Raw genomic sequence first — 14,037 nt, 5'->3', positions numbered from 1 at the left:
AAATCTAAATGGGGTGAAATTGGAAAAAATTTAAAAAAAAACGCAATTCCAGATCAGTTTTTTGGGGTTTTGTTTTTAGTCCATATTCTATAAATATTCTATGCATTTTTTGTATTTATGTACCCAGAGCTATGTGAAGACAAATTTTTTGTGGGGCATATGTACTTTTCAGTGTTACCATTTTGAGGAGTGTACGACTTTTTGGTTGGGGCGAAATCTTTAAAGTCCCAACCACCATACGGCTATATACGTCGGTGGTCAGTTGTGGCTGGACAGTTGTGTACCTGGCCGCTGTTGGTGCAGGAACCTGCCTTCCGAGCCACTTGTGAACAACTAGCCCGATAACCGTGAAAATGATCCCTCCTTCTCCTCTTCCACCTGTGCCACATCCTCTTCCATCATCACCCGAAGAGTTTTTTTCAAGGAGATATAAAAAATGGGATAGTAACGCTGATGACGGCATCTTCGGCACTGGCCATGTTGGTGGAGTACTCAAAACGCAACACGGTACACATGTCCCGCATGGAGGCCCACTCGATGGTTAAGTGGTGCTGTTCTGCAGAGCGACTCACCCGTGTGTGCTGCAGGTGAAACTCCACTATCGCCTGCTACTTGCACAGTCTCTGCAGCATATGCAAGGTGGAGTTCCACCTTGTGGGTACGTCCCATATGAGGTGGGGAGTGGGAAGGCCGAAGTTACACTGCAGCACAGACAGGCGAGCAGCAGCAGGGTGAGAACGCTGAAAGCGCACACAGATGGCCCGCACTGTCTGTAGCAGCTCCACCAAATTCAGCACATGCACCAGGCAGGGTATGTGCATCAAACTGGCTAGGTCCAGAACTACTACGAGATTTTGCCCGTTATCGCACACCATCAAGCCGGGCTTAGGCACCAACCACTCATTGGTCTGTTCTTCCATGCCACAAATCCTGCGAGTTTTAGAACAGCCTGTTGTCGTTTCACACTGGCTATGCTGAAGTTGGTGGTGCAGGAGTTAAATTGACCGGATGAGGAAACAACAGGAAGCAACAAGAAACGTCCAGCAATCCTTGGTTTGTCGGGAGCCAGGTGGCCCTGTTGCTCTGGGGGGGGGGGGGGAAGGGTAAGAGTCCAAGACCGCAGCAGAAGAGGGAGGAAGAGGAGCCTGAGATCTTTCAAGGTTTTTCAGGTGTGTACTCCACTGCAGCTCGTGCTTTGCATTCAGATGCCTGGTCATGCAGGTGGTGCTCAGGTTTAGAATATTTATGCCTCGCTTCAGGCTCTGACTTCTCAGCATGCAAACGACTTGCGTCTTGTCATCAGCATATTATCTGAAGAAATGCCATGCCAGGGAACTCTTTGGAGCTGGCTTTGGTGTGCTCGGTCCCTGGGTGTGGTAGGCAGTAGCAGGCGTACTGGCTAGGGGACGGCCGATCTCTGCTTCTGCACCCTGCTCCCTCTTTCTCTGTGCAGCTGACACTGTTTTACCATCACCTTTTCCTCCGAAATGCACACGTCACTCACATTACTTTGATTCCATGTGGGGTCCAGGACCTCATCATCCTCCACATCTTCTTCCACGCACTTCTCACCCCTGCCTTCCATGCTGGTTGGCACACTGCAGAAAGCCGCAGCCGTTGGTACCTTTGTTTTGTCATCATCATCAGAAACATGCTGCGGTTGTCCTCCCACATCCACATTCTCAAACATAATTGGTTGGGCATCAGTGCACTCAATCTCTTCCACTTCTGGGGCAGGGCTAGGTGGATGACCCACGCAGGGGCGTACATAGAAATCACTGGGCCCCATAGCAAAAATCTGAATTGGGCCCCTAACCCCGCCCACTACCCACCATGGCCCCTCCCACTTCCTGACCTGGCTCCTCCCATGCCACACCCCCATTAAATACATTTATACATGACCTACAGAAACTGTTAGGGATAAACATTTTTATTTTATTATTAACCAACTTTATTGCAGTAACGTATAAAATGTGCATGTATTTTAGTAGTAGTGGGGAGCGGGGGAGCAGTATACTTACCGTCCGTGTGGCTCCCGGGGCGCTTCAGAGTGACGTCAGGGCATCCCACGCGCATGGATGACGTGATCACATGGATCACGTCATCCATGCGCATGGGGCGCTCTGACGTCATTCTGGAGCGCCCCGGGAGCCGCACGGACGGTAAGTATACTGCTCCCCCGCTCCCCACTACTACTATGGCAACCAGGACTTTAATAGCGTCCTGGGTGCCATAGTAACACTGAACGCATTATGAAGACGGATCCGTTTTCAAATGCTTTCAGTTCACTTGCGGTGTTACGGATCCGGCGGGCACTTCCGGCAAATGGAGTGCACGACGGATCCGGACAACGCAAGTGTGAAAGAGGCCTTACCCCAAACCCCTTTAACTCCTTGGAGGAGGAAAACACACTGTCCTCTATGAGCCCCCATCCCCCAACCCCTAATGCCCCCCAAAAAATCTCAGGACACAGTGTGCTTTCTTCCTACTTCTCCCCCATGGGCATTTTGGGGCTCATAGAGGACAACAGGACTCACTGGAGTGGGATTGAAGCCTGTCCTGGCTCACCTGTCCTGGCTGTCCCCCTCCCCCCCCACCCCTCCTCTCTCTTGCTGCCTGGAGGTGGCCTGTCAGGCTGTCAGGTCAAATCTGATTCTGACATTATCAAGACAATAGACACATCGACTCGATCATACCTAGAGTCTCTGCAGTGCTGACTGAGTGCTGACTGTCAGTCTGCTCTCTCTCTCTCTGTAGCGTCTCTCAGGCAGCCAGTGACACGGCAGCCTTCAGGAAGGAGTCAGGACTGGACGGATGAACCGTTCTTCAGGCCAGCCAGGGACAGGGAGGGACGGGTGCTTCTGCTTCCTTCTTCGTCTCCTCTCAGGTCTCAGGCACACTGGCGACGGCCGACGGGCCAGCGAACCAATTCTCCCGCCTCCCTTGCGCACACTGCCACTGGCCAATCAGCAGCTGCCTCAACAGAATTGCCTTGTGCTGATTGGCCAGGCTGGTTGCAGGCTGGTTTGATCCTGTCTGAGTCTGATTCCGCAGCAGACAGGATCAGCAGATCAGGAGGGGGTCAGCCGGCGGTCAGGATCTGGTCAAACAGAGCAGCCGCATAGCGCTATAGGCGCCTGCAATGAGTGGGCGGGGCCAAATAGTGTGGGCGGGGCCTTCTCTGCGCCCTGGGCCCCCCAGTGCCGCGGGCCCCATAGCAATGGCGTGGTCTACCTCTATGGGCGGTACGCCACTGGACCCACGGAAACACCGCCAGCAGAGTCATCAAAAAGCATAAGTGACTGCTGCATGACTTGGGCCTCAGACTGCTTGGCTGATTTGCAAGGGGGTGAGGTGGAAGACGGATGTCCATGGGCTGCAGGTGCCAACTCTGTGCTTTCAGCAAATGACTGGGTGGGAGACAATGTGAAGGAACTGGAGGCATGTCAGCAATCCAATCTGCCTCTACTTGTTCTGGCCTCGCCATTTGTATACCGGTATTCAGGCCTGCAAAATGACACAGAACATCCTGTCACCTATGTGTACATGAGAAAGGTGTTTAATTTGGGCATGTAGCTAGCACAGATCGACCACGTCCTCTCCCTGCAGCAGGAGCTCCACCAACAGCAGCAGTACCACGACCAGGTCCACGTTAATGCTCTCCTCATTCTTTGAGGTCACCCACCAAACTAACAGACAGATTAATTATTATATTTCTGTGTCAAGGGTGCAGATGGTATATTGCACCCACAATAAATCGTTATAGGTCACCCACAGAATTAACAGCCAGATGAATTATTATATCTCTGCATCAGGGGTGCAAAGCTGGCGTATTGAACCCACAAAAAATCTATATAGGTCACCCACAGAATAAATAGCAACATAAAATTCCTAACACTCTCCCTCAGTTCAGCTGCCTGCTTCCTGTCCCTGCACTACTCAGAGCTGATGGGCGGTGCTACACGTGACCCATGATGCACCAGCCAAGCCATTACTAGGCTTCTAAGTGCCCACAGCTTAACAAATGTGATTATTGGCAGCTCTATTTACATGAATTGAAGACTATGGGCCAGATTTATAATTAAACTATGACACTTTTGTGTTGCAAAAAAAAAGTAAAACATTTGGTGCAAGTGGTGATTCTCTGCCAGCCGCTCTGAAAAGGGAGCATGTGGAGGGTGGGTAAGGGGTGGGGCCAGTGGCACTGTAACATTTTGCATCTTCTACGCCAATTTCCTGGCATAAAAGAATACTGAAACCTACGCCAACCAGAGGCTGGCGTCAATATCAGTATAGGCGCACGTACTGCTGGAAGTTGGGCCTAATTTATGATGAGGCAAACATCTCGTCATAAAGATGCAGGATGCGGCAGCGTGCCTGGTTATGACAGTCTGACGTACGCCACGGGGGTATGATAAATCTATAAGTCCAAAGGGTCTTAATTTAGATTGTAGCTTAAAACCCAGTTCTGTTTGATAGCAAATTACATAACTAAGAGATCATTCAGCAACAGTGTAAGTGATTGTTATTAATTCGTTTTTTAATTCCCATTTTTTCTACTTCTATGTTGATACACTAAATATATGGTTTACACATGTCAGACACTGTCAATTGTCTCTTAGGGCTCTTTCACACTTGCGTTCTTTTCTTCCGGCATAGAGTTCCGTCGTCGGGGCTCTATGCCGGAAGAATCCTGATCAGTTTTATCCTAATGCATTCTGAATGGAGAGAAATCCGTTCAGGATGCATCAGGATGTCTTCAGTTCCGGACCGGAACGTTTTTTGGCCGGAGAAAATACCGCAGCATGCCAAAAATCCTGAACACTTGACTCAAGGCCGGATCCGGAATTAATGCCCATTGAAAGGCATTAATCCGGATCCGGCCTTAAGCTAAACGTCGTTTCGGCGCATTGCCGGATCCGACGTTTAGCTTTTTCTGAATGGTTACCATGGCTGCCAAGACGCTAAAGTCCTGGCAGCCATGGTAAAGTGTAGTGGGGAGCGGGGGAGCAGTATACTTACCGGGCGCTCCAAAGTGACGTCAGGGCGCCCCACGCTCATGGATGACGTGTCGCATGGATCACGTCATCCATGCGCATGGGGCGCCCTGACATCATTCTGGAGCGCCTCGGGAGCCGCACGGACTGTAAGTATACTGCTCCCCCGCTCCTCACTACTACTATGGCAGCCAGGACTTTAATAGCGTCCTGGGTGCCATAGTAACACTGAACGCATTTTGAAGACGGATCCGTCTTCAAATGCTTTCAGTTCACTTGCATTTTTCCGGATCTGGCGTGTAATTCCGGCAAATGGAGTACACGCCGGATCCGGACAACGCAAGTGTGAAACCAGCCTTACACTGTTGGACAAGGAACTGACATTGGCCTTGTGTAGTACATGAAGCAGTCATACTGGTGATGTTCAATATGATTTTGATTACATTATGTACTTAGCCCTGTTTGTATGATATTCTACATACAGTAGTTTCTGATGTCATTTATAAAAAGCTACATTTAAAGCCATTGTAAAAGATTAGCGATGGAACACATAATGTTTATTACGCAATGGATGTAAGTTGAAGAATATTTAAGTGATATATTTAACACATCTGAGACTGTATACTATGCTTGACTGCTGGACCATCACACTTGTCTTGGATGTACCTGTTTAAATAAAGGGCTTGGATTTTTCTATTTGACAACTTTGATGATGTAAGCTTTTTATGTACAGAAGACATAACAATGTACAAAAATCATAATACATAAGGGACAAACATACCCTGCCACTGTGCATTTCAACTCCATAGAATTCAAGAGTTCTTGCAATGTTAATGTAGCAGGATTCAGCTTCAGCTTGTCCAAGATCACTAGGTAGAAACAGAGAAGTGATAAGTGTTAGCAGTGGGATCACTGTTGCAGCCATATAATTTTCAGCCAATTAAGACTAAAATACAAAGCAAATTTTTTAGCTTCTGCCGGTGTGTTTAGCTTAGAGCATCTACCAGAAACCCTAAGTCAAAGGGGGACGGTTCACAATCAATACTGCTTTCCTGCTCCCACTCCACCAGTGCATTGCATAGCACAAAACAACAATATCCACTGTAAGCATGATTTGGTTAGCAAACAGAGTGTTCTAGCAGCATTCACAGACAGAAAACTTGAAAATGGTGTACTGAAGCATAAAATATTTTAGAAAACTTTAGAAAATATTAATTATCCTAATTTATCCATAGTAACATCGTTTATAAGGCTGAAAAAAGACATTGGTATATCCAGTTCGGCCTGTTATCCTGTTATCCTGCAAGTTGGTCCAGAGAAAGGCAAAAAAAAACTGTGAGGTAGAAGCCAAATTTCCTCACTTTAGGGGAAAATTCCTTCCTGACTCCAATCAGGCAATCAGAATAACTCCCTGGATCAACGACCCATCTCTACTAGCTATAGCCTGTAATATTATTACACTCCAGAAATACATCCAGGCACCTCTTGAACTCTTTTAGTGAACTCACCATCACCAACTCCTCAGGCAGAGAGTTCCACAAAATGGGATATTTTTAAAAGCATCCTAAAATCTAATTGTGAGAGGTACATACCTTATGGGAATAAAAGGTTAAGGAACAAGAAAAAAACTATGTGGATAAATAGAACTGTAAAGAAAGCAATAAGTGACAAAAAGAAAGCATTTAAATCACTAAACTAACAGGAGGGTAGCGAGGAAACACTGAAAAACTATAAGGAAAAAAAATAGAATATGTAAAAAACTAATAAAAGCAGCTAAACTAGAGACCGATTAATTGCCAAAGAGAGCAAAACTAACCCTAAAATGTTCTTCAATTATATAAATGGTAAAAAGTATAAATCTAAAGGTGTCGGCCCTCTACAGGGGGAGTTGCAGCGAGCGATGAGGAGAAAGCAAAGCTATTTAAATATTTTTTTCCTCTACTGTATTCACTGAAGAAAATAAACTGTCAGATGAAATGCAGAATGTTAAAGTAAATTCCCCATTAAAAGTGCCCTGTCTGACCCAGGAAGAAGTACAGCAGCATCTTAAAAAGATTAAAATAGACAAATCACCAAGTCCAGATGGCATACACCCTCGTATCCTAAGTGAATTAAAGAGGACCTTTCACCTATTATGACACTGTGAACTAACTATACAGACATGGAGAGCGGCGCCCAGGGATCTCCCTGCACTTACTATTATCCCTGGGCGCCGCTCCGTTCTCCCGTTATGTCCTCCGGTATCTCCGCTCACTAAGTTATAGTAGGCAGAGATTTAAGTCACTAAGTTATGGTAGGCGGAGTCTGCCCTTGTTCTGCTCTAGCGCTGGCCAATCGCAGCGCAGAGCTCACAGCCTGGGAGGTTATTTTCTCCCAGGCTGTGAGCTCTGCAATGCGATTGGTCAGCGCTACAGCAGAACAAGGGCAGACTCCGCCTACCATAACTTTGTGACCGGAGATACCGGAGGGCATAGCGGGAGAACGGAGCGGCGCCCAGGGATAATAGTAAGTGCAGTGAGATCCCTGGGCGCCGCTCTCCATGTCTGTATAGTTAGTTCACAGTGTCATAATAGGTGAAAGGTCCTCTTTAAGTAATGGCATAGCCAGACCCTTATGTCTGATATTTTAGGACTCTATATTGACAGGGAGTGTTCCACAGGATTAGCGCTTAGCAAATATCCTGCCAATATTCAAAAATTGAGTATAGGCCGGTAAGTTTGCCATCTGTTGTGGGTAAACTGTTTGAGTTTTCTAAAATATGCTATTCTGGAAGATCTTAATGAAAATAAGCGAATAACACTGTATCAGCATGGCTTCATGAGGGATCGGTCATGTCAAACTAATTTAATCAGTTTCTATGAGTGGGTAAGTTCTAAACTTGACTGCGGCGAGTCGATTGATGTCATATATCTTGACTTCTCCAAAGCATTTGATATTGTGCCACATAAAAGGTTAGTATATAAAATGAGAATGCTTGGATTGGGAGAAAATGTCTGTATGTGGGTAAGTAACTGTATCAGTGATAGAAAACAGAGGGTGATTACTAACGGTTCACCCTCAGATTGGGTCACTGTCAACAGGGGTCAGTATTGGCCCTATTCTCTTAAATATATTTATTAATAATCTTGTAGAAGGCTTGCACAGTAAAATATACATTTTTGCAGATGACACTAAACTGTGTAAAGTAATTAACACGGAAGAGGACAGTATACTACTACAGATAGATCTGGATAGATTGGAGGATTGGGCAGAGAAGTGGCAGATGAAGTTTAACACTGACAAATGTAAGGTTATGCACATGGGAAGGAATAATGCAAGTCACTCATACATACTAAATGGTAAAACACTGGGTAACACTGACATGGAAAAAGACCTATGAATTTTGGTGCGCAAACTAAGCTGTAGAAACCAGTTTCAGGCAGCTGCTGCCAAGGCCAATAAGATAATGGGCTGCATCAAAAGGGGCATAGATGCCTGTGTTGAGAATATAGTCCTGCCACTTTACAAATCACTAGTCAGACCATACATGGAGAACTGTGCACAGTTATGTGCTCCTGTGAACAAGGCAGACATAGCAGAGCTGGAGGGGGTTCAGAGGAGTGTAACTAAAGTAATAACTGGAATGGGTGGACTACAGTACCCTGAAAGATTATCAAAATTAGGGTTATTCTCTTTAGAAAAAAAGACAACTGAGGGGAGTTCTAATAACTATGTATAAATATATCAGGGGTCAGTATAGAGATCTCTCCCATTATCTATTTATCCCCAGGACTGTGACTGTGACAAGGGGACATCCTCTGCGTCTGGAGGACAGAAGGTTTGTACACAAACATAGAAGAGCATTCTTTACAGTAAGAACAGTGAGACTATGGACAAAGGGGCGGCTATGGATGTAGTGTTTCTGGATTTTGCAAAGGCTTTTGATACTGTCCCTCATAGACGCTTAATAGGTAAAGTAAGGTCTATAGGATTGGAATGTATAGTTTGTCTTGAAAACTGGCTGAAGGACCGTGTCCAGAGAGTTGTGGTCAATGATTCCTATTCAGAATGGTCACAGGTTATAAGTGGTGTTCCCCAAGGTTCAGTGCTGGGCCCTTTATTATTTAATTTATTAATGATATTGAGGACAAGATTAATAGCACCATTTCTATTTTTGCACATGATACTAAGCTGTATAGAACTGTACAGTCTATGGAAGATGTCCATAAACTACAAGCTGACTTGAACACTCTGAGTGATTGGGCATCAACTTTGCAAATAAGGTCTGCTTCTAAGGCCACCAGGATATTGTCATGCATTAAACGAGGCATGGACTCGCAGGGCAGGGTTGTAATATTACCACTTTACAAAGCGTTGGTGCGGCCTCATCTGGAATATGCAGTCCAGTTCTGGGCACCAGTACATAGAAAGGACGCACTGCAGATGGAAAAAGAACGAGGAGAGTGACTAAATTGATAAGGGGCATGGAGGGTCTTAGTTATGAAGAAAGATTAAAAGAAATGAATTTATTTAGTCTTGAGAAGAGATGTGGAAGGGGGGACATGATTAACCTATACAAATATATAAATGGGATATACAAAAAAATATGGTGAAAACCTGTTCCAAGTAAAATGCAGTCAAAAGACAAGGGGGCATTGCCTCCAATTTAAGAGGAAAAAGTTCAGTCTCCGGAAGCGTTAAAGCTTCTTTACTGTAAGAACTGTGAAGCTGTGGAATAGACTTCCTCAGGACGTGGTCACAGCAGGAAAAGTAGACAGTTTCATAAAGGGTGTAGACAAATTCTTAAAAGTAAAAAAACATTCATGCTTATTAACTCCTTTCCGACCGCCTAACGCACAGATGCGTCCTGGCGGCGGTCGATTCATTCCTCCTGGACGCATCCGTGCGTCATCTCGCGAGACGCGAGATTTCGGTCTGAGCCGGCCCGCGCATGCGCATTGCGGGCCTGCAAAAGTTAGAAGAGTATTTTGTCACCAGCCTGCCAGCCAATGATCGTTGCTGGCAGGCTGGCGATTTTCAAAAAATCAAATCAGAAGCCATCTAACACCTTATATTTATAAATATATGGTGTTAAATGGCTTCTGTGCTCCTCTGCTGGTCCTTTTCGTCGGTTGGTCCCAGCAGAGGAGTACACATCACAGTGAGTAGCCACCAAACACCACACTTAGCCCCAGATCACCCCCCATCACCCCAATTAACCCCTTGATCACCCCTTGATCGCCCCTGTCAATCACCTAGTGAAAGGGAAAAAAAGTGATCAGTGTAAACTGTCCCTTTTTTTCCCACTGGTATTGACTGATAGGTTTTAGGATAGTTTAGGCCCCTTGGTTAGGTAGTTAGCGTCGGTTAGCGCCCAGCCCACCGCACTGCAGTCACTGATTCGCTGATTAGCGTATCGCTAATCAGCTTTTGTACTTTTATAGTATCTGTAAATGATCAAAACTGATCTATAATAGTATTAGTGTCACCTTAGCTCGCCCTCGACCCAAAACGCAGTGTTTGCCCGATCAGGCCTGATCGGTCGCCCACACATGCGTTCACCCACGCCCGCCCCGCCGCAGTGACAAAAATATATATTTTTTTTGATCACTGCACAATCACTTTAAAAGCGCTGCGGCGATAAAAAAAATCTGTTTTGATATTTTTTATCAATCGCAGCGGCCTCCGGTACTTCGCTAGCCTCCCATTTGTAAGACAGGCTTGCTTTTTTTCTTGGGTAGTCTCAGGGAATACCCCTAAATTTAGTAGTCCAAATGTCAAACAGGGGGTATTCTTCTGAAGAGGCCTACAGGCTTCTGACCCAGTCGGATGAGGAATGGGAACCCTCATCTGATGAATCTAGCGAGTCAGAATATGAACCTGTAGAAAGCAGTGGCAGTCTGACCCAAAGTTCGGACGAGGAGGTTGAGGTCCCTGATAGCACAAGGCATAACCGGCCCCGTGTCGCTAGACCACAGGTTGCGCAGGATCCACTTCAAGGGCAGCAGAGTGGGGCTGGCGCTGTCGGATTACGTGGTGAGGCATACACCAGCAGCGCAGCCCATCCTGGACCTAGTACCAGCACTGCCGTACAACATGGTGAAGTGGCGAGCACCAGAAGGGCAGTTGAAGCTGGTAAGGTGGCACGTGCAATAGTTACCCCATCGCAGCCACCGCACAGACAGGCCCGTAGAGCCCCTAGAGTCCCTGAGGTGCTGGCAAACCCTGATTGGCAGTCCCCAACTTCAGCCGCACCTGTAGTTCCCCCTTTCACCGCCCAGTCTGGAGTTCGGGTTGAGACAGCTCAGATCGGTTCGGCACTGGGATTTTTTGAGCTGTTCTTGACTGCGGAGCTCTTGGACTTAGTCGTGGCAGAAACAAATCGGTATGCCACTCAATTTATAGCCGCCAACCCGGGAAGCTTTTATGCCCAGCCTTTCCGGTGGAAACCAGTCCAAGTTTCCGAAATTAAAAATTTTCTGGGCCTTCTCCTCAACATGGGTCTAACCAAAAAGCATGAATTGCGGTCAAATTGGTCCACGAACCCAATTCATCACATGCCCATGTTCTCTGTTGCTATGTCCAGGACATGATTTGAGACCATCCTGCGTTTCCTGCACTTTAGCGACAACACCACCTCCCGTCCCAGAGGCCACCCAGCTTTTGACCGGCTCCACAAAATTCGGCCCCTCATAGACCACTTCAACAACAAATTTGCAGATTTGTATACCCCTGAGCAAAACATCTGCGTAGACGAGTCCCTTATACATTTTACCGGCTTCAAACAATACATCCCAAGCAAGCGCGCCCGGTATGGGGTCAAATTGTATAAGCTCTGTGAAAGGGCCACAGGCTATACCCACAAATTTTGGATCTATGAGGGAAAAGATCAGACCCTGGAGCCGGTCGGTTGCCCTGACTACCTGGGGAGCAGTGGGAAGACAGTCTGGGACTTGGTGTCACCCTTATTTGGCAAGGGGTACCATCTTTATGTGGACAATTTTTACACAAGTGTGCCCCTCTTCAGGCATTTGTTCCTAGAACAGATTGGCTGCTGTGCACCGCGCGACCTAGTCGCCGGGGCTTCCCCCAACGGCTCGTTACCACCCGTCTTGCAAGGGGGGAGAGGGCTGCCTTGTGTAACCAAGAACTGCTTGCGGTGAAATGGAGAGACAAGCGTGACGTTTACATGCTCTCCTCCATTCACGCAGACACGACAATACAAATTGAACGGGCAACCAGTGTCATTGAAAAGCCGCTCTCAGTCCACGACTATAACCTTCACATGGGAGGGGTGGACTTCAATGACCAGATGTTGGCTCCCTATTAAGTTTCCCGACGCACCAGACGCTGGTATAAGAAGGTGTCTGTATATTTGATTCAATTGGCTTCATATAATAGTTTTGTTCTCTACAGTAAGGCTGGGAGAACATGATCCTTCCTCAAATTTCAGGAAGAGATCATCGAGAACCTCCTGTATCCAGGAGGTTCCGTGCCCCCATCCACCAGTGTAGTGAGCCGTCTACACGAGCGACATTTCCCCAATGTCGTTGCTGGTACCTCAACCCAATCGTCACCCAGAAAAAGATGTTGTGTCTGTAGCAGGAGTGGAAAAAGGCGTGACACCCGCTTTTTCTGTCCTGACTGCCCTGACCACCCTGTCCTATGCTTAGGGGAGTGTTTCCGGAAGTACCACACACAGGAACACTTAGCATAGGGATTGCATCTCACAGGACAGGCACACAGGGCTTTTAGGGCCCTTACACTCACAACTGCTGCAAACCTCTCCTTTCACCTGGGACAAAGTGCACATTGTCCCATGGGGAAGGAGAGGTTTGTCCTATAAAGGTAAAAAAAAACAAGCAAAAAAAAAAACACCGGTAAGCAAAAAAGTTAAATAAAGTTTATATGTTCCGTTCAAATTTTATTAAAAAGTTAATAAATTTATTGCGTTGCGGCCTGTTTTTTTTTTTTTTTTTTACCTTCCAGGAGGACCAACCGATCGACTAGCTGCAGCACTGATGTGCATTCTGACAGAAGCATTGCGCTGCTGTCAGATTACACAAAAGTCGTTGTATGCGGCGCTGCAAGACGAGATTTCTCCTCTGCAGTAAAAGATACGTTTGCCGAGGCATATGAGCTGAGGAGGCGGCGGTGTTCATATACTTTGGCAAACACTTTGTATATAAAAAATAAATAAAAAATCCCGGCAATGATTTATTCATCCACATCGATTGATGTGAATGGAAAAATCTGGTTTGCCAGGGCATACGGGCTAAGTGGGTATGGATGTTGGGCGGAGCTCCTATGTCCTGGCAGACGCCTTTCCCCTCCTTTTTTTTTTGGGCAGAGATTTTTTCATCCACATTGATCGATGCGAATGAAGAAATCTGTGCCGTTCATTTTTTCTTTCAGCCCGGAGGCTGAACGAAAAAAAAAAATCTCATTACCCGTATGCTCAATATAAGGAGAATAGCAGAGACTCCTAATGCTGGCCATACATGTAATGATTGCGGAGACCCTCAAATGCCAGGGCAGTACAAACACCCCACAAATGACCCCAATTTGGAAAGAAGACACCCCAAGGTATTCGCTGAGGGGCATATTGAGTCCATGAAAGATTGAAATTTTTGTCCCAAGTTAGCGGAAAGGGAGACTTTGTGAGAAAAAATAAAAATAAAAAATCAATTTCCGCTAACTTGTGTCAAATTTTTTTTTTTTTTTCGATGAACTCGCCATGCCCCTCATTAAATACCTTGGGGTGTCTTCTTTCCAAAATGGGGTCACATGTGGGGTATTTATACTGCCCTGGCATTTTAGGGGCCCTAAAGCGTGAGAAGAAGTCTGGAATCTAAATGTCTAAAAATGCCCTCCTAAAAGGAATTTGGGCCCCTTTGCGCATCTAGGCTGCAAAAAAGTGTCACACATGTGGTATCGCCGTACTCAGGAGAAGTTGGGGAATGTGTTTTGGGGTGTCATTTTACATATACCCATGCTGGGTGAGATAAATATATTGGTCAAATGCCAACTTTGTAAAAAAAAATGGGAAAAGTTTTCTTTT

At 46.3% G+C, this 14,037-nt stretch overlaps 1 protein-coding gene across 1 annotated transcript in view; it reads right to left on the bottom strand.

The window, feature by feature from the left end:
• Window positions 1-14,037, bottom strand: part of PTPN3 (protein tyrosine phosphatase non-receptor type 3) — a 1,427,127-nt gene that overhangs the window by 856,362 nt on the left and 556,728 nt on the right. The window contains 1 exon segment of the mRNA XM_040432350.1: window positions 5,779-5,866. Within this exon segment, the coding sequence (XP_040288284.1) occupies window positions 5,779-5,866 (88 nt within the window).

This window comes from Bufo bufo, chromosome 5 (genome assembly GCF_905171765.1).
Source record: "Bufo bufo chromosome 5, aBufBuf1.1, whole genome shotgun sequence".
NCBI lineage: Eukaryota > Metazoa > Chordata > Amphibia > Anura > Bufonidae > Bufo > Bufo bufo.
The sequence above is the reverse complement of the archived record's forward strand: the minus strand, read 5'-3'. Positions and strand labels throughout refer to the sequence as shown.